Source organism: Sebastes fasciatus, chromosome 12 (genome assembly GCF_043250625.1).
Source record: "Sebastes fasciatus isolate fSebFas1 chromosome 12, fSebFas1.pri, whole genome shotgun sequence".
Lineage (NCBI taxonomy): Eukaryota > Metazoa > Chordata > Actinopteri > Perciformes > Sebastidae > Sebastes > Sebastes fasciatus.
The window spans coordinates 4,505,285-4,532,572 of record NC_133806.1 but is presented as its reverse complement, the minus strand read 5'-3'; the positions used below and the strand labels follow the sequence as shown (position 1 = coordinate 4,532,572).

Genomic DNA, 27,288 nt, shown 5'->3' with positions numbered 1-27,288 from the left:
ATTGCCAGAAGTAAAAAGCTAACGTTAGGCTATAAACGAACTACGCCACGGTCGTATGAATGTGAATATACACAACGAGGCTGTAAAGGCGGACGAGTCAGCGTGATGACGTTTAGCATTCTCATTTAGCCACTTGTTAGCAACCACCACTTTAAAGACACTTCAAAATTCACGAGTGGGATATTTACTGACGTATTTTATATCGTAGAACTAAATGTTAAAATCTCTCCAGCTTGTGTTAACCACAAACCTTATTTCAGACATCTAACTAAAAACCCATTGACTTCCAGACGAGGAACAGGAAGTGCTAAAATGCGAACTCATTTTGGGTTTTAGGACTCATTCCTGCAGCGCTCTATCACCTTATACTATCTTCTATTTAAATGGTTCATATTTTGTTACACTTTGTTTAGCTCTTTTTCTTTACTGTGTTAGCTGATGAATCTTGTTTTTTTTGCACTATCCCCTTTGCTGCTGTACACTGCACATTTCCCCACTGCGGGCTAATAAAGGAATATCTGATCTTATCTTATTTAGTTTTCTTCACATAAACTAATGAAATCCTGAGGCCAACTGTATATATATATTTATTAAAAAAAGTTGTCTTACTCCCCTTTAAATCAAAAAGGTCTCGTGACCACCTGTGTAGCTTTGGCGACCCCCAGTGGGGGTCGGGATCCCCAGGTTGGGAACCAGTGGTATAAACTCAACTTTAGGTGTCAAACTGCTGGAATGCTGATTTAATCAGTTGTCAATTCATTTTCTGGCACAGAGGAATGGTAAGAAGAAAAAAAACAAAGTCATCAACTTATACGAGTTTCTTTTTATTGTTCAATGCATGGCCACACACATATACTGGTTTTCTTTTGCACTGTGCATGATGGGACAGTCACTATGGAAATGGTGATGTAGATGGGATACATTTGTAGGAGTTTACAGGGGTCCAAACACAACCCACATTCCTCAGGGAAAGTCAGCCGGCCCCTCTCTTCCGAGCCTCCTTGCCGACTAGCTACAACACGAGGCTAATCAGCGTCTACCTCCCTCTAACATGACACCTTGATAAATAAATTCTGGATTATACGTTTCTTTTTAATTATCCGAACTGAAGGATTTGTTCAGTGGATCAACGCACGACGACAACCCCTTCCCTTTCCCTTAAACATTCTTGCATACCTCATTCAGATTTAGCTTACAAAAAGCAAAATAAACAACATCATTTGGGTACAAAAATAAAATCCAAATTAAAACTTTAACAGGGCGACACCTGTCATGTTTTTTTTTTTTTTCATTTTTCTCTTCTCATACAGAGATAGCATAATACATAAGTCACTGGTCACAAAAGTACACCGCAAATAAAGAAAAACAAAACCAAAAAAAAATAATTACCACATAGGAAAGAAACCGATCCCGGAGAAGTGTACGTCTGTCTCCCTCAACCTTCCCTAGAGGCCTACGAGCTAAGAGACGTCTGGTTGGTTTTGTAGGGCTGGAAGCCTCGGGTGTCAGGTGGACAGAGTGTGTTTGCTCTATCTTAAAGTTGTCTTCATACACCCTCGTCTTCTCAAAACGCAGCCCTACCAGACTCGCACATTCTTTACCCTGTTTTCTCAAATACAGACTGAAGGGAAAGGCAAGGGGGGGGGGGAACGGAAATCCAAACCACTGCTCTAAACATCTACATGGATTCATCTGAGCGTGAATGTGTTTATGTGTGTGCGGTTTCTCTCTCGACACATATGTACTCGTTTGCTAACATATACAGTGTATTCCTGGTTAGGGTGTGAACCAGGGGCACTTAAAAGTTGTGTAGCGTCCCCCCACCTTTTCCGCACCCACGACCACTAGGGGTCACTCTTTATGTTTAGGATTGGGAGGTGGGAGATCTGCTCTTTCTTATAGCGCCTTTTCTCTCGCATTTCTCTGTTTTTTTTTTAAAACTCCTCTGTTTTTAACTTTTCCACCCCTCTAAGCTTGAGCTCTTTCCTTCGATTTCAGCTTTCTTTTGAGTTGGTTTTTGCCTTTGGAGACGCAGATACACACAGAGCAAAAGAGTGGGAGAGAGAGAGAGGGAGCGAGTGTTGTGATCGATCAGCTGTTCGCAGCGCCGACAGCTGCCCGTTTGACCTCTCAGCCAATCTCCTTCCACTGCCGGTAGAACTCCACGATGTTCTTCAGCTCCATGCCCGCCGAGCCAGCCGCCTGGATCGCCGACTGGCAGGGGAGACAAAAAATAAACATGCAATATATAATATAATATAATATATACAGTGCTTTTACACACACTTCTTAGTGATAACAGCTTACGTAAATGTTTTCCTATCACATGTCAAAGAAAGAAGATCAAACATGTTTGTCAAATCGAAAGGCTACAATCTGAAACCAAAAAGGTGTCAATGTGCTTCAAGAGTTTTCTCTTGAATTTCAATATGCTGAAAGGTTATTATGGAATTTTCATCGACGGAGTCTTGTGATCGGGTTTGCTCGCTCCACGTGAAAGCGTCTGTCATCAGACGGACGTAGCCCTTAACGTGCTTGTCCCTGCAATGTTACTGCTTTCATTACACAACACAGCTGTACCGGCATTTTCCCTGAAATGTTACGAGGTCTTGAGGTGGGAAATTGGCAGTAAAGATTTCCTTGAATACCGATCCCTGCTCCCATTCACACATGACCTGCACGTGTGAAAAGGATTTAAAACACAAAGATTCCTTGAAATATTATAAACCATGACAAAACTAGCTTCTGATAAAGATAAAATAAGACGGCGCTGTAACGAAAAATAGAGCAGAAACTACATGTAGTCCTTAGTCGTGGTGGGAAATGTCAACTTCTCGAGTGTTTGTTCTGGTCTGTAAAGTAACAAAACAGCGTGAGTGACTGACCTTCATCGCTGCTGACCGATTGCAAAGCTCTTCCACTTGATGGTCAGTGAGAATGGTCACCATGCCGGCCGTATCTTCATCTCCGTTGCTCTGGGAGACCGTTAGCTGACGACAGCTGTCCACCATCTTATATAAATGCCTAGAAATAAAAGAGAGGACCAATCAAATTAGAAGTCAAACTCATCCAATGAGTATTATAGAAAACAAACAGAGGTAACTGTAGAAGGGGAGCGAGGTTTACCAGGCTTCGATGTCCTGACGTTTCACTTTATCTCTTTCAAAACTTCGACCAGACTCCTTCTGGCAGCGGATGTACCTGCAGACGGATGTGATACCGTTTTATTTTATGGAGTAAAAGTGAGCTTTGTATTCAACATGTACGCTGAAACAAAAAATACTTAGACATCCAATCCTTAAATAGTGCAACAGGAAGCTCCATCAATCAACATACATGTAATACAAACACCCACCTGTTGCCTTTGCGAAATTCAGACTCCAGGAAGCGGATGCCATCCCTCGCACCGGCATTCTCTTTCTTCAATCTGTCAAGTCCATCAATAACTACAACACAAAGGTAGTCCAGATTAAGTACCTGAGCTAACAGCATCATTTTTTCCATTTGTTTACAGATATTGCAATTATATCGTTATTGTGAATTCTTTTGGCCACGATATTTGTGTAGTGAAAATCTGATATCATGACAGCTCTAGTCATTTTATAACTAACATTACTATCTATGCCAGTAAGATACATTTAAGTGTATAAGGCTTTTTATGAGGAAAGTGCATTTAATGCAGATACCCCGTTATATAATATTTTGGGTAATGTTGGTGTCTTATTCCAGATATAAAGTAACATTATATGCAAGGTTTAGTCCTGTAATAAAGGAGTAGTCTGTATCATATTTTGCTGTCCCTCTCTGCAGTTAAGTCACAGATCATGAAAAGCGTCCCTGCAAATCACTGGATCTCCACCATCTACCTTGTTTTAATATGCTACACACAGGGGGCCTGGACACAACAAGACACGCTGCTCAGGACAGACAGAGGACGAGGCGGTGCACTGACCTGTCCGTGGGATGATGATGATGAAGCAGCCGCTGCCGGCCAGCTGCCGGATGAGGTTCAGATGCTGGCAGAGAGCAGCCGTGTCTGGCACCAGGTAGGGAGACATGGACGACTGGGCCTTAGGCTGCTGAAGGCTGCCCTCTAGCTGCGAAACCTCCAACTGCAACGACCAGACAGACAAAACAGATCCAACAGCTGAACAGATGTATATGTAGGATTTATGATCATAGAAATATAATATATATCTCAGGGTTCCTATATTGTTTGCACTACCTCCTCCATCAGATGATGGTGGCGAGTGTTCAGAGAGATTTAGACTGATGCCAGCTGGTTCATGTTCAACTAAACCATATGCCTCCTAGCAAACATTATTCTTCACAAAGTGGATCTTAAACTAAATAAAAAGTTCACTATCAGGGGTGTCACGTTTCTCCAAATCCACGATTCGATTTGACTTTCGATTCTTGATTCGTAAAGATCAACAGATCTTTACTTTCTTTCTTTATTCTTTCTTTATTTGGACTCTTCCTGGAGTCCACAGATCGGTGGTTTTATACCCTGACAACTATCATTTACACTTTCAAATTCTTCTTAAAAAGAGAATTGAACTTCCATTTTATTTAGAAAGTGTTAGAGACTACAGCAGTATCTGTGTGACCCACCTCAGTACATAATCATTACAAAAACAAAACATATATCCGTCTGCAGCGCATTAGGCTGCAAGTGTGCTGTAACAAAATTGCTTTGTTGTCATTTACTGTCGCGCTTGTTTCTCTCTTTTTTCCCCTCTATCCGCTCTCTCTCTCCTCTGTTCGCTGTTTGTCACCGAGGATGGAGACTGAGCTTTGGACACGGTCTGTTCGCTGAGAGACGACACTCGGCAGTCCCGTTAGCTTGTTACTACTATCAGCTGCTCCGATTCAACAATGTTGAGCTGAAAAAACATGCATGTGGGCTGAAATTCAACCGTGGTGTTGTTCTCTCGGGAGATGCAGCTACTTAATGTTAAACCAAATAAGAGTAGAAGAGCTACGAGTAAGGAAAAATAACCAACTTAAAGGTCCCATATCGTGCTCATTTTCAGGTTCATACTTGTATTTTGTGTTTCTACTAGAACATGTTTACATGATATAATGTAAAAAAAACCTTTATTTTCTTCACACTGTCTGCCTGAATATTCCTGTATTTACCCCTCTGTCTGAAACGCTCCGTTTTAGCACATTTCAATGGAATTGTGTTGCTAGGCAACAGCTTGGGCCCATGTTTACTTCCTGTCAGCTGATGTCATTCACATACACTGCAACCGGAAAATAAACCGGGACACATTTAGAATGTTTACGTTTAAAACTGTGAAATGGTCAATATGTTGTAGATTTGTGACATCACAAATGGACAGATATCCTGACCGCTTGTTTCAAAGGCACAGTTTACTGAATACGGGCTGTGTGTATTCCCACCGTGGATTGAGAGTTTTGATACTTTCACAGTATTTATATAGCACTTAAACCTGCTTTATAATGAAAAAAATAAAAAAAAGACATGAAAATCTCACTTTTTACAATATGGGACCTTTAAGTCTGCAAGCGGCTAGGCTAATTCATGTAAAATGCCATAACTATATGCAGGAAGTGCCCTGAGTATCGTAGGACCATGGTAGCGACAGAGATGATCCACATTACCCATCATGCCTGTCTAGTCCCGAGTGCTGGACTGAGTAGTTTAAGTTTGCTGTTTTATGTTCCAAAATATAAATGTTACTTTTGTTAATGTTTTGTATTGTGTCTGTTGAGAACATGGTGGCTTATGTTGGAAATAGTGATTTTTGTACTGGTTTATAGTTTTAAGCATGAATGAAGAAATTTCTTACACGCACGAAGTTGGGCGGAGTCGCAGGACAAAAACGTTGATCCTGCTTTTGATTTCGATGGTCGAGATCAGAAGCCAATTTCGACCAATTTCCGATTTAGCATCGAAATCGTGACACCCCTATTCACAATATGAATCTCTCTCGTTCCGTACACCATCACAAGAAAATAAATGTTTTTTGCAACATTTTCTCTCTCTTAAAAAAAGACTGGGAACTCTCCTCTTTTGGCAGTGCTGACTATCAGCACACAGCTGTGTCCATGCTGTATCACCGCTCAGATTTCAAAGGGAAACACAGACAGGGTAAACAGCCAGTGGAAAGAGTGATAATATTAAAAACCTGCAGTCGAAGCTGGGCCATATCCCTCATTAAGCGATTTCGACGAGCCTCCTCTTCAGCCTGGACAAATAAAGATAAAGACAGGAGAGTCCACATCAGAAGGGGACAGCTGCATTTCGGTTCCAGGTCGTTAATTAAACATTCCTCACATTTATTTAGTTCAACAGTTACACAACAAAACCATTTTCACCGTCAAAGCGGCACACAGAATAATGAGACTTGACTGAATGAGGGCCCCCTGTGGTTCTCTCGTTGTTCCGTTCAGATGTCACTCACCATTCGGAACTGGGCCTTGGCCTGCTGCACCAGATTATCCTGCTCCGATTGGCTGATGCTGGTGAAGATGCCCGCCTCCGGGTTGAAGTGCAGCACGTTGCCCTGGAGATTCGTCAGGAAGTGGCCAAAACTGCGAATGCAACACACTCGCACCACACACTGGGAGGAAAGAGAAAGAAGAAGAATATGTTTTAAAGCTTCTATGTTATGTTTGATACTAAAACATTGTGTTGGATCAATTTAAATACAACGAAGGGAACACGTGTGTCTATAATATGTTTCAGTGTCCTGTTAAAGATGGGCTGATGACAGATATACCTAGGTATCTTAAATATACAATATACGGGAGGCTTCAGGAAATTAAATTTGAGGAAATTTGGTAGAAGTGGAAAATATTTATCTCCCAAAACTCCCTTCATTCATTTACATTTATTTTTTTATTTTTTTAAATCTCATGTTCTATTTTTGTGTTCTATGATTACATTGTAAAAGGCTGAAAAGATGGAGATCTAACTAAAGATGACTGTGTGAACTGCTGCTGTAATGTGATCCCAAAATAAAGAGGAATACAATATACATACCAATGGTTTAAAGCTGCTCTAATCAATGTTCTTGCATAAAAAAAGCATCTTAATGCCAATTAATTTTCTGTAGATCGAATAATCGATTAACAGACTAATAATTTCAGCTCCAGATTGAATTATTGAGTTTATTTCATTAAATATGTTATACATGTTTTAAAATAGTGATAATTTGGTCACCTCCAACATGCACTGCACAGTGAGCAAAGTTTATTTTTAATTTTTTATTTATAAGTATAATAGGTTTGGATTCTGTGTATAGATTTTTCTGAAATTTCAGTAATTATAAGGTTAGATAGATTTATTTTAAACATGTAAAAAATAAGAAAACAAAACAAGAATAACTAATAAAATGAACAGTTAACATATACAGCAAATTCTAAATAAACTAAATAACTGAATAAATAAATAGTATATGTCCGAAAAGGAGTAGGCAGAAATTATTGAAATATTGTACACTGAAATTTTTTTTGTCAAGATAATAATAAAATAATAATAATCACCGTTTTGATATTTGCAAACTTACTGGCTCATAAAAAAAACAAAACACAACATGCAAAACACTGCCATGACTCTACAATAATAAGATGGTAATTGGCATAGTGGAGCTGATGCCTTTTGGTATTTTCCAGTGTTTTTAACCAACACTGAACATCTGTAAAAGCTGAATCCTGTGTGTATCTGTGTGTGTGTGCGTGTGTGTGCGTGTGTGTGTGTGTGTGTGTGTGTGTGTGTGTGTGTGTGTGTGTGTGTGTGTGTGTGTGTGTGTACCTCCTGTAGCGAGCTGAGGGAGGGGTTGCGGCGAGTGAAATCAAGGCGGCGGTGAGCTACGTTGAGAGCAGGCAGGTGTCGCAGAGCCAAATCCTCAGGCAGCAGCAGACTCTGGACCAAACCGGGCTGCTCACACTCGTTTAACAGCTCCGTCACCTCTGCGTTCAGACCGAGCTCTGCAGCACACACACGGATAAATAAATAAACGAGCTGTAGACTCCGAGAGCGTTAGTCGTTAGTGTGTCAAAATCACACAGGAAGACAAATATTCAGTGCGAGAGCTGAGTATTAGCACTGTTTGTTAAGTGAGTGCACGCAGTACAAGGATGGAATAAGAGCTCTGGGATATGGACAAAATTAATATCACCATGATCATAAGACATCATACACCAATCAGCCATAACATTAAGACCACTGAGAGGTGACGTGAATAACATTGATTATCTCATTACAATGGCACCTTGCAGTGGGGGGGATATATTAGACAGCAAGTGAACATTTTGAACTTTGTGTTGGAAGCAGAAAAAAAGGTACGACGGCGTATTAGGGCCATTGTAGGTAAAAAAAAAAAAGAAAAAAGAATAATAACGGAGCAAGCGGAAGGGGGTAATAATCAGAACATTTCTGAATTTCCGAGAACATTTCTGAGAAAAAAAACTTGGATATTCTCTGAGATTAAAGTCGTAAATTTACGAGAAAAACCTTGGAAAAATAGTGGTAACCGTGGTGATGAAAAATGGAGGTGGAATTCTTTTTGTTAAGGAACCGCATCGCTTCACTTTGCAAGGTTGGATCAACCTCATCACAGCACGTGTGCCACACCGAGGTAACGCGAGCCGCCGAGAGCAAAATATATTATATTGTAGCGGACTCTCCATCCATCCGTTCTCTCAACCACTTATCTGGGCCGGGGTCGCGGGGGCAGAAGGCTAAGAAGGGTATTCCAGATGTTCCTCTCTCCACCAAACTCTAAGGACATAATTCACCATAATCTGTGGTTCAACACAAGCAGTAATGTTATGTGCCTTTTCTGTGTTGTTTTCCTTTCACACTGACTCAGTGACAGTTAAAAGCATCAGTGTGTAACCATGGTAACGCAGTGTGTTCGGAGTAACGTCTTCTCTATGGTTGTTTCAGTGTTAGCTGTGCTGAAATAAAAGACCCGCCTCTGTGTAGTCAAATATACAGTAGAAGTGGTTCCTCTCTACTTTCTGGTAACTTCTACAATATTAGTATTTACTTATGTAGAAAACGTGTATATGTATCTTTCAGGACCTTCGCCTCGCACAGTGGCCTTATTCTTAGGGAAGATGTGTGTGATGTGTTTTCTTCTCATAAATATACGACTTTAAACTGATTTCTTTCTCTGAATATTACCCCCCTTCCCCCTCCCTCCGGCTCTGTATTCATTTTGTTTTACCTACAATGACCCTAATACTCCGTCGAATTTAGGTGATGTCTTCACTCGGTGTCTCAAAGGACATTTTAGTATTAGTGGACCCGGTGGGAATAAAACCTGGACACTTATAGGCCATCCTGTGCCTACTGAGCCATAAAAGAGTATAAATCTTTATGCAGTAACTCACCGGCCTCGAGCATCTTGCTGCCATCTGGTAGCAGGTTGAGCAGCACAGACAGGCGGTTCCACAGGCTTTGAGAACTCTGCAGAGAGAACCAGTTAGTTAAAAACACGAAGGCTGCAACTAACGATTATTTTCATTGTCGATTAATCTGTTGATTATTTTCTTGAGTAATTGTTTAGTTGTTTGGTCTATAAAATGTCAGAAAATGTCGATCAGTGTTTCCCAAAGCCCAAGATGACGTCCTCAAATGTCTTGTTTTGTCCACAACTCAAAGATATTTAGTTTACCGTCATAGAGGAGTAAAGAAACCAGAAAATATTCACATTTAAGAAGCTGGAATCAGAAAGTTTTGACTCCAACCGATGAATCGGTTATCAAAACAGTTGGCGATTAAGTAAGAGATTATGTACAGCCAGCCGGTCATTGTTGTGAAATACACCCCGACAGGGTCTCTCATCACCCTGAAGGGGTTTATTTCATAAAAATGACCCGCTAGCTGGAGATTATCCCGCTTATTACACGGCTACTTATTTAAGAAATCAATAATTTGACACAAAAACGGTCCGTCAGAGTCCCACATCAGAACTGCGCCAATACATAGCAACGGTCTGTCATACATAGCAACGGTCTGTCATACATAGCAACGGTCTGTCATACATAGCAACGGTCTGTCATACATAGCAACAGTCTGTCATACATAGCAACGGTCTGTCATACATAGCAACGGTCTGTCATACATAGCAACGGTCTGTCATACATAGCAACGGTCTGTCATACATAGCAACGGTCTGCTATACATAGCAACGGTCTGCCATACATAGCAACGGTCTGTCATACATAGCAACGGTCTGTCATACATAGCAACGGTCTGCTATACATAGCAACGGTCTGTCATACATAGCAACGGTCTGTCATACATAGCAACTGTCTGTCATACATAGCAACGGTCTGTCATACATAGCAACGGTCTGTCATACATAGCAACGGTCTGCTATACATAGCAACGGTCTGTCATACATAGCAACGGTCTGTCATACATAGCAACGGTCTGTCATACATAGCAACGGTCTGCTATACATAGCAACGGTCTGTCATACATAGCAACGGTCTGTCATACATAGCAACGGTCTGTCATACATAGCAACGGTCTGTCATACATAGCAATGGTCTGTCATACATAGCAACGGTCTGTCATACATAGCAACGATCTGCTATACATAGCAACGGTCTGTCATACATAGCAACGGTCTGTCATACATAACAACGGTCTGTCATACATAGCAACGGTCTGTCATACATAGCAACGGTCTGCTATACATAGCAACGATCTGTCATACATAGCAACGGTCTGTCATACATGAGACTGTAGAACACCGTGATCAACCAATCAGATTCAAGTTATTTAACAGTTGATAACTGATCGATTAATCATTGCAGATCTAAATACTCCTATACACTGATACTACATATCTATACTCATAAAACGTCCATGTTTCATATTAAAAGCAGGACATTCTGCCCCCTCACCTGTGCACACATGAGGATAATGTCGGTGTTCGTCCTTAGCCAATCAACAAAGACCTTCACCACCTGGATCAAGCCCTGATTGGTCAGGATCTCCAGCTTCTCTAAGAGGGTTTTCTCACTATGTACTGAGTGAGTACTGTGTTGGCTGCCTTCTGAATCAGAGTCCAAGTCTACAGGAGGGGACACAATAAATAAAGCAAAAAGACAAGTTTGAGTAACTGTGGAAAAAATAACACAAATAAAAACACGTTGCATGTAACATCGAGGCAAACAGCACGTTACCATTTTCATTGGTTCCGTTGGCGGTACCAGGGTTCACATCGCAGGGTGAATCCCCAGGAGGAGGGGGTGTTTCTTGGGAGGGGGGAGCAGAGGCCTCAGTAGGGGCGGGAATAGCCGAGGAAGATGAGGCTTGAGGCCTCAACAACATGTTGCTGAAGGTTGGCGCCAGGCGGAAGCAGCGCTTTGCCTGGAAGAGTTGTGAGGACATGGCCTGGAGGTTGCTGCTGATGCTGGAGTCGCTGGGCAGGAGAGGCCCGTTAGTGGTCGGAGGTGTATCGCCGTCTCGGTCGCCTCCTTCTTCCTTGGGTTGCTCTTCATCTTCCTCTTCATCCTGCTGCTCTCGCGCCTGACCCTCCAAGTTGTCCGAGTTTTCCGTGTCCTCTATGTCTTCCAGGTCTGAGCGAGACTCCTGGCTGTTCATGTCCGAGTCGGTCTCTACGTCGAACGCCGTTCCTCCTTCCTCCTCCTCTTCCTCTGAGCCGCTCCCCCAGCTGCCCTCCTCACCCAGGTGGTCTCTCTTAGTCTCCTTCCTGACGGATGGAGGATTGAGCGGGGTTCCTGTCGTGGCGGCACCGGTTGAGTCAGCGCGACCCCTCCTCTCGTCATCGTCCTCTTCGTCCTCTTCGCTCTCAAAGCCTTCGCTCAGGTCGCTTTCATCCTCTCCGCGGGTGTCCTTGCGTGCACAGCGGCGTCGGCGCAGTCTAGAGAGGCGGGTGTACTTCTTCTTCTGTCTCTGTTTCTCTTCTTCCAATTTGCGCTGTTCTTCCACACTGCAAGGCTTTTTGGCGCCAACCTTTTCACAGCCAACTTCGTCCTTCTCCTCCTCCTCCTCCTCCTCATCTTCTTGCTCCAGGGAGCCATTCTGCAGAGGCTTCTCATCGGAGCGATCTGTCGCTGCTGGAGCCGACGAATCCCTCGTCTCCAGGTCATCTAGAAAAGAAAAATTCATTGCCTATTTCGTTTTCAGTCAGGTTGTTTTTCATAGATCTCTTACTTCTAACTACATATTTCACATTAGAAAACAAATGTTATTCCTGAAAGTGCAAGTGTTCAACGTTAAATTGCTCTTGACTTGTAGAAACTTTACATTTTAAACCACCATAAGCAGCACTTTAATCCTAAAGGACGTCACCAATGAGAATACACTGGGAGTGACGCATTGATCTATGTGGCAGACACTAGCTGTGTTTTTAGCCTTGAACTGACTTGCAGCTGCATTTCCCTCTCCATATATGGAGACAGATTTCCTCTCTCACCTGTGGCGTCAGTGTGAAGTGGAGGCACCTGGCTCTCCGCTTCCTCCAGCTCAGCCTGCAGACGAATGTTGACGTGGTTCACCAGATGGGAGAACAGTGCCAGAGTAAAAGCTATGGACGCACTGTACTGCTTCGATCCTGAAGACACAATACAACATTTATTAGCACAAAAAATAATTTACATTTTAAATGTGTACTTCTGTTTTATACTTAAAGTTAAGATCTCCGTTTCGTTCTCTCTGGCGGCACCTGTGGCGATAAGCGGTAAGTGCAGGTGTGTTTTTGGATCCCACTTCCCAGAGATCCAGACAGTGTTGCCTGTGTGACGTCAGTCTTTTTTGACTGTTTGCCTTCGTCTGGACGTCGAATTTGTTTCTTTGGATTTGCACTTGTTCTGAAAGTTTCATCGTCTGTAGTCATCGCTCTTTTCTTTGTTTGTTCGGCTATAGTAACCGTTTACTCCGAATGCCAGCAGAGACCGGAAAAAAGACAGTATGCCTCTTCACACACGAGTGAGCGTTAGCCCCGCCTACCCTCTCTGGCGGACAAACTACTGCTGGATGATGGAAAACGAGCCACTAACTGAGCGCCGCTTGTGATTTTTCCCGGGAATGCCACCACAGACACCCAATTCCTAATACTGTAAATGCAAAGGCTTTCATCAGTGGACCATAGGCTCAATCCCCATTGTGTTACCTCATTCAGTGATAGATAGTGACTTAAAGTCCCAGAGAAATGGAAGTTCGAGCATCTTTAGTTTCTGTACTGTGAGTATTTCCCCATAGACTGTATAAAATAGGTATTCCCCAGTGTAACAGAATATTAGAGCGCTGTACAGTTACGAGAGGGATTTAAATCAAATCCAACGCATCGGATTGAACCTCTAAAAAGTGGGCGAGGTTAAAATGTAGCGCGATACAGAGCTACAGAAGACACACTGACACGCCTCCCTTGTTGCTAAAAGTTGCAGATTGATTGATGGATGTCATGATATTATTAGTTGAAAATGGTTAGTACTAGCTTACATGAGCACACTTCATATTTTGTTTTTAAGATGATTTGATTTTGATACAAAAATACGAAGAAATTAATTTTTTTTGGTTCTTGCATTATATAGTTAAAAAGGTGCACAATATGACCAGTGATGTGATCTAAAAGAGTTAAAAGGCATTTCTCATTTCATCTAGACTTTAACAGACATTTATGTAAAGAATAAAAATCTTAGAGATTATTACTTTTTTCCAACATTTTTCAAACTATTTCTTCAGACTTTGTTCTCACTTTGTTTTTTGTTTTTTTACCTTTTTTTCAGACTTTTTTTCAGACATTTTTCAGTTGTTTTTTTTACGGACATTTTTCAGACTTTTGTTTTCCAACATTTTTCTAATATTTTTTCCACTTTTTTTTTTTTTTTTTTACCTTTTTCAGACATTGTTAAAACTTTTCTTTTCCAACATTTTTCAGACTTTTTTTTCAGACATTTTTCAGTTTGTTTTTTTAACGGACATTTTTCAGACTTTTTTTTAATGGAAATTTTTCAGACTTTTGTTTTTCAACATTTTTCAGATTTTTTTCTCAGACATTTTTCAGATATTTTCTTTTTTTTTTTTACCTTTTTCAGACATTGTTAAAACTTTTCTTTTCCAACATTTTTCAAACTTTTTTTTCAGACTTTTTTTTCAGACATTTTTCAGTTGGTTTTTTTAACGGACATTTTTCAGACTTTTTTTTATGGAAATTTTTCAGACTTTTGTTTTTCAACATTTTTCAGATTTTTTTCTCAGACATTTTCTTTTTTTTTTTTACCTTTTTCAGACATTGTTAAAACTTTTCTTTTCCAACATTTTTCAGACTTTTTTTTCAGACATTTTTCAGTTGGTTTTTTTAACGGACATTTTTAAGACTTTTTTTTATGGAAATTTTTCAGACTTTTGTTTTTCAACATTTTTCAGATTTTTTTCTCAGACATTTTTCAGATATTTTCTTTTTTTTTTTTACCTTTTTCAGACATTGTTAAAACTTTTCTTTTCCAACATTTTTCAAACTTTTTTTTCAGACTTTTTTTTCAGACATTTTTCAGTTGGTTTTTTTAACGGACATTTTTCAGACTTTTTTTTATGGAAATTTTTCAGACTTTTGTTTTTCAACATTTTTCAGATTTTTTTCTCAGACATTTTTCAGATATTTTCTTTTTTTTTTTTACCTTTTTCAGACATTGTTAAAACTTTTCTTTACCAACATTTTTCAAACTTTTTTTTTCAGACTTTTTTTTTCAGACATTTTTCAGTTTTTTTTACGGACATTTTTCAGACTTTTCTTTTCCAACATTTTTCTAATATTTTTTCCAGACTTTTTTTTTTTTTTTTTACCTTTTTCAGACATTGTTAAAACTTTTCTTTTCCAACATTTTTCAAAATTTTATTTCAGACTTTTTTCAGTTGTTTTTTTTAACGGACATTTTTCAGACTTTTTTTTTATGGACATTTTTCCGACTTTTGTTTTCCAACATTTTTCAGATTTTTTTCTCAGACATTTTTTTTTTTTTTTACCTTTTTCAGACATTGTTAAAACTTTTCCTTACCAACATTTTTCAAACTTTTTTTTCCAGACATTTTTCAGTTGTTTTTTTTACGGACTTTTTTTAGACTTTTGTTTTCCAACATTTTTCCGACTTTTTTTTCACAGACATTTTTTCTGACTTTTTTTTATGGACATTTTTCAGACTTTTCTTTTCCAACATTTTTCTAATATTTTTCCAGACTTTTTTTTTTTTTTTATACCTTTTTCAGACATTGTTAAAACTTTTCTTTTCCAACATTTTTCAAACCTTTTTTTCCAGACTTTTTTCAGTTGTTTTTTTACGGACATTTTTCAGACTTTTCTTTTCCAACATTTTTCTAATATTGTTTCCATACTTTTTTTTTTTTTTTTTACGTTTTTCAGACATTTATTAAAACTTTTCTTTTCCAACATTTTTCAAACCTTTTTTTTCAGACTTTTTTTTTTTTTTTTTACCTTTTTCAGACATTGTTAAAACTTTTCTTTTCCAACATTTTTCAAACTTTTTTTTTCAGACATTTTTCAGTTTGTTTTTTTACGTATGACTTGCTGAAGTTCAAACCGAGCATCAGAATGGGGAAGAAAGGGGATTTAAGTGACTTTGAACGTGGCATGGTTGTTGGTGCCAGACGGGCTGGTCTGAGTATTTCAAAAACTGCTGATCTACTGGGATTTTCACGCACAACCATCTCTAGGGTTTACAGAGAATGGTCCGAACAAGAGAACATATCCAGTGAGCGGCAGTTGTGTGGACGGAAATGCCTTGTTGTGATGTCAGACGTCAGAGGAGAATGGGCAGAGTGGTTCGAGATGATAGAAAGGCAACAGTAACTCAAATAACCGTTACAACCAGGGCATGCAGAATACCATCTCTAAACACGTCGAACCTTGAAGCAGATGGGCTACAGCAGCAGAAGATCACCCGGTACTAGCAAGGTGTACCTAATAAAGTGGCCGGTGAGTGTATATTGGTTACTTTCTATCACGTTCTTCAGATTTATATCTTTAAATTTAAAGTTCGAGTCCAATTTTGAGTTTGGGAGTCAATCCATCACAGATCCTCTCATGATGGCTAGAAACCAGGACAACTTCAGTGGCTGTTTTTGGACAGAATTATTTGGCCTTTTTTGACGAGTTAAGTTCACCTCTCCACAAATCTAAAATTGAGTCTGGTTGGTGTCTTCTTCCTCTTCCACTAATTATTCCGACCCTCATCTCCTCTAGATATACAAGCCTACTGAAAATGATATTGAAATAGAATTACAGCTTTTAAAGGGACGTTAAAGAAAAACGTTACTGTTTGTTCACTACTCTGTTATAGTTATATAGTTAGTTATATAACAGTTATTGAAATGTATTTTTAAAAAAAATCATTTTAGAATCCAATAAATGGTGAAATACACAACAGCCTTAACACCACACCAACACTAACCTCCCCTCTTCAGGCTGTGCACCACCATCAGACAAGTGACCACCATCTTGAAGACGAGGGTGTCCGGCAGCACGGGGCAGGAGCTGTCGGCGTGCGGCTGCAGCTGCTGCTGTTGCTCCTCCTCTTCCTCGCTCGGGGAAGGGTGAGCAACGCCATGTGTTGGCGGCGGCAGGTAGAACAGTACCAGGTTGAAGTCCTCCAGCACCGACTGGCAGAGCGACGTCAGCTCCGTCTCCAATAGACTACATAGAGACCGAGGAGAGGAAGCAACATAATGAAGAGGATGCACTGAAAATACAAAGTAAACTAACAATGAATAATGCAAAGATCACACTGTAGCAGTTCAGTGGACCAGGTTTCATGATATGCTCATTGAGCTTATGAACTATGAGTACATTTTGTTGCTAGTTAAATCACTTTGAATAGGCAGTAAACAGTGAACACTGTTAAACTCTGACCACACTTCACTAAACCAAATATTTGACTTGGATATCCCTGGTGCAGATAAGAGGTTAGATACTAAAGACAGAATCATTTGACAATAATTAAACATACATAACAGACTGTGTTCATCTCGTCTTGAAGTGAAGCCAAAGGCTTATCTCCACTGTGGACTGGTTCTAAACAGAAGAGGAACAGTGTGATCCAGGACAGGAGATGAGCGGCAGCACCAGCACTCACCTGTTCTTGGGCTGCAGCAGGCTCTGAAGGTACATGAAGCTCACCAGGAGACGCTTAATGTCTTTTGATCTGCAGAAACAAAGATCTCAGATCACAGATATTTTGATTTTGTATCAAAATTATCTTAATCAAATTAAGCATTTTCTTTCCATTTCCATTTAAAGGAAATATATAATATATAATATATATATAATATATCAATATGTAGAACATTGGAGCCGGTGCCCGTCCGCTCCTCCGTTGTGACTGATAGCAGTTAGCGTGCGTTAGCCTCTGGCCAACAGTAGTGGAATCACTCCACCTGCTGTGTGTCTCAAATACTCGCTGCCTTGATAACCCAGCTGCACACGGACCACAGAGAGATGTGCCGAGGCTTTTCACGTCGGGGAAAGAATCTAATGTTAACGTTATCTCTGTTGATCCAGTTCGTCTGCTTGCTTCCGTGGCTGCAGAAGGCTGTTTGTGTGCTAACGGGGTAACGGGGTGTTGAAATAGGCAGCGGACGGGATCACACCGGCCAAAACAGAAACAGACGTTCCGGACCGGAATGGAAACCTCAGAGGAGAACATACTGGCTGTAGCATCGTTGTCGCAGAAGCCAGTATTTCATTTTAGCATGTTTCCTTAATGCCTGATGACACCTCATGGTCATTTTATGATTTGTTACAGTAAATATACTGTATTACATATTGCTCCTTTAATATCTTCATGTATGTTTTAGAGGCACCTGGCGATGTACATGAAACCTGCCTCGGCGTAGGTCTGTGTTCTCCGAGTGCACGTCTAAGTTCCTACTGATTCCTGTTACTTTTGTTGCTTCAACAACAAAATGTCCCCACGGGGATCATCAATTATCTAATCCCATCTGCAGAGAGATGCTGCTTTATCCCACCACTGGTTAGAGTGTCTTTGTGATTCAAAGGCGTGCAAGCAAGTCAGTAATTACGTGAAACCCCCAGACATCAACTGGGACTAGATTAAAATTACTCTGGCAGCGCAGTGAAGTCAAAATAGTCTGTTTAGTTCAGACTGACTTTTTTTTTTTTTTCAAAGTTATTTTTTTGGGGGCATTTTCCATTTTATTGACAGGACAGTGGATAGAGTCTTGGAAAGGGGGGAGAGAGAGAGTGGATGCGGAAAGGGCCACAGGCCGGATTCGAACCCGGGCCGCCGCGGTCAGGACCAAGCCTTGATACATGGACGCCCGCTCTACCAACTGAGCTAACCCAGGCGCCCCAGACTGACTTTTACCAGACAGAGTAATACCGCTGCTGTCCAGAGAGGGCTCGTGATCTAAGGAACTCGTTAACGTGTGTTTCTTTGTAGTTTTCCTCCTGTGAGTCCTCCTCACCTTTGTCGAGATGGAGACAGCTTCTTCATTTCCTGCTTCTTCACTTGGTGGTACATCTTGGCAGCTTTGTCAAACAGGCGCTTCAGGTTGCCGTAGGCGCCCTCAAAGGGGGCGTCTGATTGGATGCTGGCACAGATGAAACATCCGTTAAGACTCTTAACCTATCGGGTTGTGGTTTAGTATCACACATACTAGTACGTAAACATTCCTCACCAGCGTAGGTAGTAGTAGGTTGCTTCAACATTGTAGAACTTGCTCCCTACCAGTGTGCCCAGTTGGTTAAAAGGCATTCCTGTAGACAGGTGGGTGAAGAAAACCCATTAAAACATACAGTTCTGATCTACGTACAAATTCAAGCTATAAGCACCTTTAAAGAGAACAGTATGTAACATTTAGGGGGATATATTGGCAGAAATGGAATATAATATTAGTAAATCCTCTTCACGGAGCCGACCGCCGTGTTTCTACAGTAGCTCAGAACGGACAAATCAAAAATCACCGGTTCTAGATGGGACCGGAGTGTTTTTGCGTTGGCCACCATAGTTCTCCTACATGCTTGGCACACGGGAGAAGTTCCAGTTGGTTGCAATCTGCAACCTGACCGCTAGATGCTTCTGATTATATACACAACCTCCTATAAAACAGCAAATTGGGTTGTTTTTACTCTTGGGGTTTTGTCCAGATTAAAAAACAATGTCTTAATTCCACTAATACTAACTTTACCAGGCTCTCCCTGACCTTGGCAACAGCAAAGTGCTGTGTTAGGAAATCTTACATCACAGTCACTCACCCACGTGTGGCATGACAGACAGCGCCTGATGGTAAAACCTCTCTGCCAGCTGCTCAGCCTCCACTCCAGCAAGTTCATTCTGATAACGGGCTGCAGAGGAAACATTCAAGTCATGATAAATGAACAAGATACACTTTGGCTAAAATATATATACAATGTTCACTCATTCATTTAAATTTTCTTTTATCTATCAAAAGGCAAAATAGCGCAGACAAAATGTCATTTGCATAACCATTTTCAGCTTAATAATGTGAAGTATATCATAATACTAATATCTCTGTATCACATATCGCACAACTCTAAACCAACCAAACAGCCTCCTGCCAATTATACGCTATAGCTAAGCCAAAATTTCCCACGCTGAATGACACACACATGCTGTCTCACACCTCTGCAAGCTGGGGAGAGAGATGAAATAATTGCATATTATATTATCATGTTATTACCTAGATCTCCAAGGTAGACCAGACAGCGATGACAGGCCATCTGTGCCCACTCCATCTCCTTGGGGGTGGCCGTCACTGGTTTCTTTCGGCCTGCGGGGAACAATTACACAAGTTTTTTTTGGTTGTTTTTTTCTTCATTTCAAGCATTTAGCTCATGCACTTACCCAAAATGACTCGGAGTTATGTAACAAAAGCTTAAATTCCAGCAAAGCAACAATTTGCAAACAAGCAGAGTCTGACTGTTAGAGAGAAACAGCACCCAGATATTACTTGAAACACCCTCACCCTCCCTCAGGTGTTAAAGTCCACTTTTGTTTTAGGTGGCCAAGAAGGAACTATGTATTTTGTTATACTCATTGATAAGATAAATGTTCGTTTCATGCTGGAAGACGGGATAACAGACCCTTTTTACAAGACAGGACAGGCAAAGGACGAGTACCGGCTGCACAGTGATCCTGCACCTGTCTGTCTGTCTGTCTTTGCTGACTGACTTGGCACTTCTCCACCCATTAGTCTGCTTTGCATAGTGCAAAGGAGCACGGACATCTGATACGGACTGAGGTCAGACAATAGACACATAAACGCCTGGTCTAAATGCAACGGTGTGATCACACTATTCATTATCCGGAGGGCGAAAGTACATTTCAATAACAGCTGCAAATGACATTCAACTTTCAAGTTTCAGAGAGTTTGAGCAGTTTGAGTATTAAATCCACAAGTTTCAAAACACCCATAATACCAAGCTGAATGGGATTTACACCCGTTTCACAATAAAAAGCTGATCCGAATGGTGCAAAGACGGTGAAATAAAAAGTTCTGCGTCTGTGGATTTAGGTCAAGTTCTTCTCAATAGAATAGAGTGCAATAAAAACTAAAAACAAACTACATCGTAATAAGCAAACATGGTGAGTTGTTATAGTAGGAAACGGACAAGTTAACGCTGGCTCTGTTCTATTCTAGTGTTCTAGTGAGCCATTAAAGTGAACCGGCAAGCCCAGTACCGGGATAAAGAGTATAGAAGCAAAGAGATGAAACTCCGGGGCTTTTTTGACAACAACGTTGCAGCTATTTTGGACTGAAAACGCCGATGCCTCTGAGGCCATGGATATATAACGAGATGTCTGTAAATCAGTGGATGATTTTTTTTTTTTTTAGGTAAATCAACTTCCCGGTACGAACACTTAAATAGCCCACATTTAAATTGTCATGTCCTAAAATTTGTAATAACATAATGAAGGTGCATCAGACCCACGGGACCGCACCGCCCTGCACGCTGATATGACATATCCGGTTCTGCCAGCTTCCTGCTAGCTGTATGCGGCTGTAATAATGGATATATTGGCTGTAATTCAACACTTTTATTATCTTATAATACACCCATGGGCTGTACGCTGTAAGCCTGTACCGCGGTGGATGTATTAACGTCTCTGTCCCCAAACAACCAGCTGTCGGCCAGTAGCTAGTAGCGCTAGTAGCATGACATCAACAGAATTTAATGTAGTTGTAGGCTATTTACTAACACGCAGGACAAAAGCACAGGACACAGCCTCTTATACATCCATGGTCTGTGGTCTGTTGGACATTTTGGAGGTCCTTCACATGAAACGTTGAAAAGTGATTTTTCTAACTTCCATTCATGTCCATCGCTCACTTTATGCTCCTCTGGGAAGCAGCCGGGCAAAAAGGTTTAATAAACCCATAAGTAATTAAGTGAATAGTTATAATAGAATGCATATTTAGAATATTTTTATCGTTTAACACAGGCAATTTCGGTAGAGACATTAAATATGACAATAGAATATGTTGTAATGGAACGATCAATTGATTTTCTCTTCTTATCTATATATGTTCTTTGAGCTAAATAGAATTCAGCCATCATTCATTTTATTATTCACACCCGTGCTTTTCCAACTGTGACTTGTCAAAATAAAGGTACTGTAAATCAAGATTGTTTTAATTTAATGAAAAAGGTTTTTAAAATATGGACAAGCATTTATTTGCATGAAAGTTACACATCCTTCTGACAAACGTTTAGCTGGAGGTTTGAATGTGTCTGTGTGTTTTGGGGTATCTGACCTATCAGTGGGTCTGTGACGTGGGTCCAGTCGATGCAGTCCTGCAGCTCCAGCTGGTAATGGGACTGGATGTACAGCAGCAGGTGCTGGTAAAAACCCACGCCGGCGATCAGGTGTGTGCGGTAGGCGCACTCCAGAGCGCTGCGACTGTGGATGTGCTACAGTGGAGGAAAAGAGAAGGAAAAGAGAGGAAGCAATACATTAGAGGTGTGTGACCAGAACAACAATAATAAACAGGATCTATGTTGCATACATACTGGAGTTTGACTGAGGCACAAAAGCAAGGATCCTTTCTCCTCCAGTTTATCTGGAATGACTATAAACATCACTGTTTTTGTGGACTTTAGTTAGCATATTCTGTATGTTCTCTTCGGAGCAGAAGTCAAGCAAACATTGGACTTTCAGCGGAAGTCCAGGAGTACGATTACTGCGTTTACAACTGCCCAAACGAACCGCACCAGAGTTAATTTAAAACAGACTAAATGTTGTCTTGTGAAAGCTCCCTTCGATATCTCAAATCAGAGCAGTTCCCCTTTAAGAAGCGACTTCTTAATTTACACACTTTTAAAACAAACAAATGTGCAACCAAATGACCAGAACTCAAGGGCTGATGACATTCAAAATTGCCAATATTCATCTGAGCATAAGCATCTGAATCACTCGCTATTAGTACAGAATTCAGTGCAGAAATGATCCGGCTACGTTTGATAAGGTCAATAATGTTGCATGGTTTCCCCATGTTGGTCCAACAGCAGAGCAAAATGCCAAAAGTGACATTTTAAGGGGTTTGATTTCCATTGGGACCACCCAAGCATAACACGTGCACACTCTTGGTACTCTATGAGGTATGTTGCGCACCGGTGAACACAAAATAGCAGATGTCATAGTCGAGTTGACCTTTAAGTGGCAGCCAAGATGTCAAGCCAGCAAACAGAAACACAGGTTGGTTACATGCAAAGAGGGTTTTTTTTTTCAACACAGCTGCAGGACCAGTTACCTTCTTGTTGGTCTTGATAACCTGGATGACCTCATAGTAAACCTTCCTCCAGAGCAGCTCCTCGGCCTTACGGCCGTAGTCAACAGGGTGAAGAAACATCAGCTTCACACAAAGCTCCCTCAGCCTGAAAACACACACAAGAGGGAGAAAACAGATACACACATGCAGAAGTTTAGGAGGTAGTTGGGTCACCGGTTTGACAAGTGGACCAATGAGTCAAACGAGTTTCATATGAACAGGTGAGGCCACCTTGCAGGATACAAACCTGAATGGTGGGCATTCTTTCATGATTAATCAAGTAAATAATCTGCAGATTAACTAACTGTGAAGAGTATCATTAGTTGCAGCCTTACTTTTTAGACACTACAAATTTAGTGATTCAAATTCTGGTACTGCCGGACACTAAATAGCATGCCGCTCTGTCCCTTCTGTGACTCACACGGTCGATGTAAAGTGATTCAGAAGTCAGAGTTGTTCACCAGAATATCGTGAATTCTCAGTCCCCACTTTATGTGTGCGGGATATGACAAGATTATGTTAATACAGTTACGCAAATACATGCAGCGTTTCTCATTATCTCCTCTTTGAAGAGATGCTTGATTCTGCTGTTTTTCGATGCCGAAGAGGATAATACTCTTATTATTGATAAAATAATACGAGCCTCACTTTGCACTGAGGTGCAATACATGACCACAGCTCTTACATTCAATGATGTCTTGGAGAACCTGATCACTTGTGGACTGGATACCGCTACATGCAGGTGTTAAGACATCCCAAAATGTGTGCAATGGAATCTGATCAGTCGTGCCACATTCAGGGGTAACATCTCACAAAATGTCAAAGAATAGTGAAAAAAGCCCATTGTAATTAGGGATGCACTGATTCATCGGCCTAACATCGGTATCGGCCCATATTCTTCTTGTTAACTGCCATCGGCCTATTGCAAATAAGATGATTGTTCTGTTGCATCAATTTTGCGGCGGCTAATTTTTGGTTATTTGTGGTCGGTCTGATTAAAAAAATAAAAATGAAAAAATGCTAAAATGGGTAAAGTAAAGTCTACGTGTGAGAAACACTGCTTATGTTTCTAATCGTTTTACATTCAAATTGAATTTCAAATACTGAAACATTCTTCTCATTGAGTAGGTAGCTGTATAGCAGCAGCAGCAGCTAAAAAGGCTTTTGATCCAGTTATTTAAAAGAGAAGGTTATATTTAAGGTTGTTTCAGAAATGTGTATGTTTGAATTTGTGCTCATTCAAAGGCAGTGTAATTAAATGCTGAATGAACGGCTCAGTTATTTTCTTTTTTATAATGAAGAGGACCGCAAAAACAAAATAAATAAAAACATTGGTATTTTTAACATCTGTATCGGCACACAATTTCACAATCGGTGCATCCCTAATTATAATTTCCTAAAGCCTATCCAACCGACGGTCCACAATGTAAGATATTCAGTGTACTATCGTACATGATGAAGAAAAGCAGCTAATAGTCAATAGTTAGAAGCTGGAAAGTTTGGCATCTTTACTTGAAAAATGACCGACACAATTAACCGATTATCAAAGTAGATGCTGATTAATTTTCTGCTCGATTGATTAATCAGCCAGTCGCTTAATCTCTACATGCAGCCCCGACTACAATGAAGGCCCATCTAGTCAACGTTTTAGATTAAGCATGTTGGTTCCCAAGTCATTCACTGACTCACTGACACTTAACTTCATAATATTCGTCATATTCGTCATATACATACATACATACATACATACAGGTACATACATACAGGTACATACATGAAATTTGACCTCTGCATCTAACCCATCATGTCATCCCCCAGCATTTAGCCCACCCACTGGGCTGCTGTAAAGCACCTGGGGAGTAACTTGGGGTTGCTCAAGGACACTTCGACAAGTGGGAGCCAGGGATCAAACCGCCAACCTTGCCTTGGTTAAAAGGACGACTACTCTCTACCCACTGAGCTACATCCAACCCCAAACATACCATCTGCTCCGTCTCACCATCAAGTCTCTTTCTCACATTCACCTACAACTTCCTCTTTCTCTTTTGGTTCATTGTATCCAGTATGAAAAAACAGGTTGTAATACTGAGCACAAATTCGGATGTCTTTTTGTTGTTGCAGCCATCACAGTTTCTCACAGATAGAATCAAATGACTATAATGAAACATAAGAGGTCAGTGTGGATACATTAGACACGTTTCTTCTAATGCTAAATGTGAACTGGATTTGGACATAAAATACCAGGTCTGATCGGAGTCTATAAAGCTCACAGTGATGCTGTGTGGGGTGTGCAGTCAATCCCTATTGAACAAACAGCATAATAGAGATGTCGTCTTATCAGCTAAATGAACTGGAGGTGAGCCACATGGCGCCTAGTTGATGGGTTTAAACTCAGGAAAATTCATAATTTATGTTCAGAACAACTGGCCGGATGTTTAAGTCACACACACACACACACACACACACACACACACACACACACACTGCTGAGACAGCTGGACATACTTGTTGCGAAGGCTGATGTTCTCCGGCTTGAAGACCTCTCTGTAGGACGCTTTGCTGCCGATGATGACATCCAGTTTGTGCACAGACTCCACCACAGCCCTGGGTAGCGTTGGGCGAATGGAAAGTTAGTATATTTTGTTTATTTATTTTGCACAATTTAAGACTATACAACATAACAGAAGAAATAAATGAATAATATAAAGTGCAGGAAGAGGCAAAAAAAAACACTGGGCTTATCTGAAGCCTCCACCTAGAGACTAGATTAATATAAAGAAATAATATGAGTACATAATAATGATAACAAAACAATAAGGACAAGATATATATAATAACAATACAGTAAATATATCAAAAAATACAAGTGTGTGTGACGTGGAAGTGTGTGGTTAGTGTTTATGAGGAGGATATTGATTTAAATATCTATAAAGACTTCTGGGTAATCGTAACCAAACAACATTGTGAGTGGGAAAAAATAAAAAGCATAAAAACAGATATATAGACAACATGGGGGAAAGCAATTACAAAACAGCAATTAAATGACCTTTAAGCGACTTTTAAGACATTTGACAGATGAACAGTATTATCACAACACTGTGTATGACTGTCCATGCCAGCAACCATCCTTTCTGTTTCTTTGTAATAAGCTCATTAAATGATCAACACAGAAGCTAGACAAAGCATGATGACTGATTTATCTGATTTATCTGATGCTACACTGAGTATGGAGGGATGTTGGGCTACAGGACAAAGACATGAAACAGAAAGGATGGCATGCATAGCCCTACATAGTGTTGTTCAGATCAACAGCGTTTTAACCTTGTGATTATACTAACTAATGTGCTACCACAAGAAAGGATCCATCTATTCTTCCATTCAGTACACCGATGTATCAGATGCATGCAGTCTGCAGTCTGCATGTTGGGCTCCTCTTCATCCTGACAGGTTTACTGAATGGAAGAATAGATGCATCCTTTCTTGTGGTCTCACACACATTGATTGTGTATCTGCTGCAGCACTCACATTTGCATTAAAAGACACCTATCTAAAGACACATGGGAAGATGTCTGAGTGCTAGCAACCATCCTTTCTGTTTCCTTTCTTTGTAATAAGCTGACTATCTGATGCTACACTGACAGTCTGCATGTCGGGCTACAGGTTTACTGAATGGAAGAACAGATGCTTTCTTTCTTCTTGTGGTCTCACACACATTGATTGTGTGTCTGCTGCACAATAACGTTGTTCAATCAGCACCTTTCTGTTGTTTAGCTGCGACAGAAAACGGCCTCAACACATCTCACCTGTAAAGCCGCTTGATGAGGAGGACTTTCGCCTCCGGCTCGCTGTCCGGACTCGGTCCACTCATGGTTCGTTATTTGATCACACGCTCCAGCGTCTGGTCCCCTTCAGCCCGTCCAGAGGTGCTTGTTCTCCGGACTCCTCTGGTGTGATCCCCGGTAGAGACAACCAGCAGCAGCTAGCTCTGTATAGCTACCAGGCAGCTCCTCTTCTCCTCCGACTCTCTCTGGTTCCTGGTGTCCTCTCTGTCCAGACCCGCCTCTACCGGTCCGCTGTGGACACCGGGTACCGGGTAGGAGTGGGTCCCCGGTGGTTGAGTCTCTTCCTGGTCAGCTGAAGCGCTCTGATCTGTCTCTTCTGTTGTTCTTCATTCCAGCCATCTCTACCAGGGCGGCCATTACTCCTCTCAGGCAGCGACCAGCCTCAAATATCGCGAGAGTTTACAGAACACACACTCACGGGTTGCCAGGTTGTCTACACCACTGGGCTACAGACCCCCCATTTAAAAAAAACAAAACATTTTCTTTGCCACTGGAAATTAGATTCAAGATTCAAGAGTTGTATTTGCCATTGTCACCTCCTCGGCACAACACAAAGCGCCTGGGTCAGTCCTTCATGCTGGTAGCCATCAGGCTCCACAACCAAGGCTGACCCCCTTATGACAACTATTAGGACTTTTAAGAAATTTAAACATGCACTATCTG

The 27,288-nt window shown here is 40.8% G+C and overlaps 1 protein-coding gene and 1 long non-coding RNA gene across 2 annotated transcripts; both read right to left on the bottom strand.

Moving 5' to 3' along the window:
• Positions 1-805: 805 nt before the first annotated feature.
• smg5 (SMG5 nonsense mediated mRNA decay factor) lies at positions 806-27,022 on the bottom strand. Its single transcript, XM_074652677.1, has 22 exons — positions 26,587-27,022; positions 25,289-25,387; positions 22,766-22,889; positions 21,770-21,926; positions 19,694-19,783; positions 19,248-19,337; positions 18,671-18,749; positions 18,458-18,583; positions 17,107-17,175; positions 16,426-16,667; positions 12,435-12,572; positions 11,179-12,108; positions 10,897-11,066; positions 9,373-9,448; positions 7,787-7,962; positions 6,435-6,593; positions 6,159-6,218; positions 3,953-4,112; positions 3,356-3,446; positions 3,127-3,201; positions 2,886-3,024; positions 806-2,214 (listed from the first exon to the last, which is right to left on the bottom strand). The coding sequence occupies exons 1-22, from the start codon at positions 26,649-26,651 to the stop codon at positions 2,131-2,133; spliced, it is 3,399 nt and encodes a 1,132-aa protein (XP_074508778.1). The 5' UTR covers positions 26,652-27,022; the 3' UTR covers positions 806-2,130.
• LOC141778437 (uncharacterized) lies at positions 13,855-16,419 on the bottom strand. The gene is made up of 2 exons (XR_012596064.1): positions 15,511-16,419; positions 13,855-15,416 (listed from the first exon to the last, which is right to left on the bottom strand). It is a non-coding gene; the product is annotated as an uncharacterized LOC141778437 (long non-coding RNA).
• Positions 27,023-27,288: the final 266 nt, after the last annotated feature.

What these genes read in the sequence shown, in the direction of transcription:
- smg5 (XM_074652677.1), bottom strand. Translation starts at nt 26,651, where the DNA reads ATGAGTGGACCGAGTCCGGACAGCGAGCCGGAGGCGAAAGTCCTCCTC. An exon ending in CAGCAAGATGCTCGAGGCCG is followed by an intron (nt 7,963 to 9,372) that starts GTGAGTTACTGC and finishes TGTGTGCTGCAG; the next exon opens with AGCTCGGTCTGAACGCAGAG. An exon ending in CCCTCAGCTCGCTACAGGAG is followed by an intron (nt 6,594 to 7,786) that starts GTACACACACAC and finishes CTTTCCTCCCAG; the next exon opens with TGTGTGGTGCGAGTGTGTTG.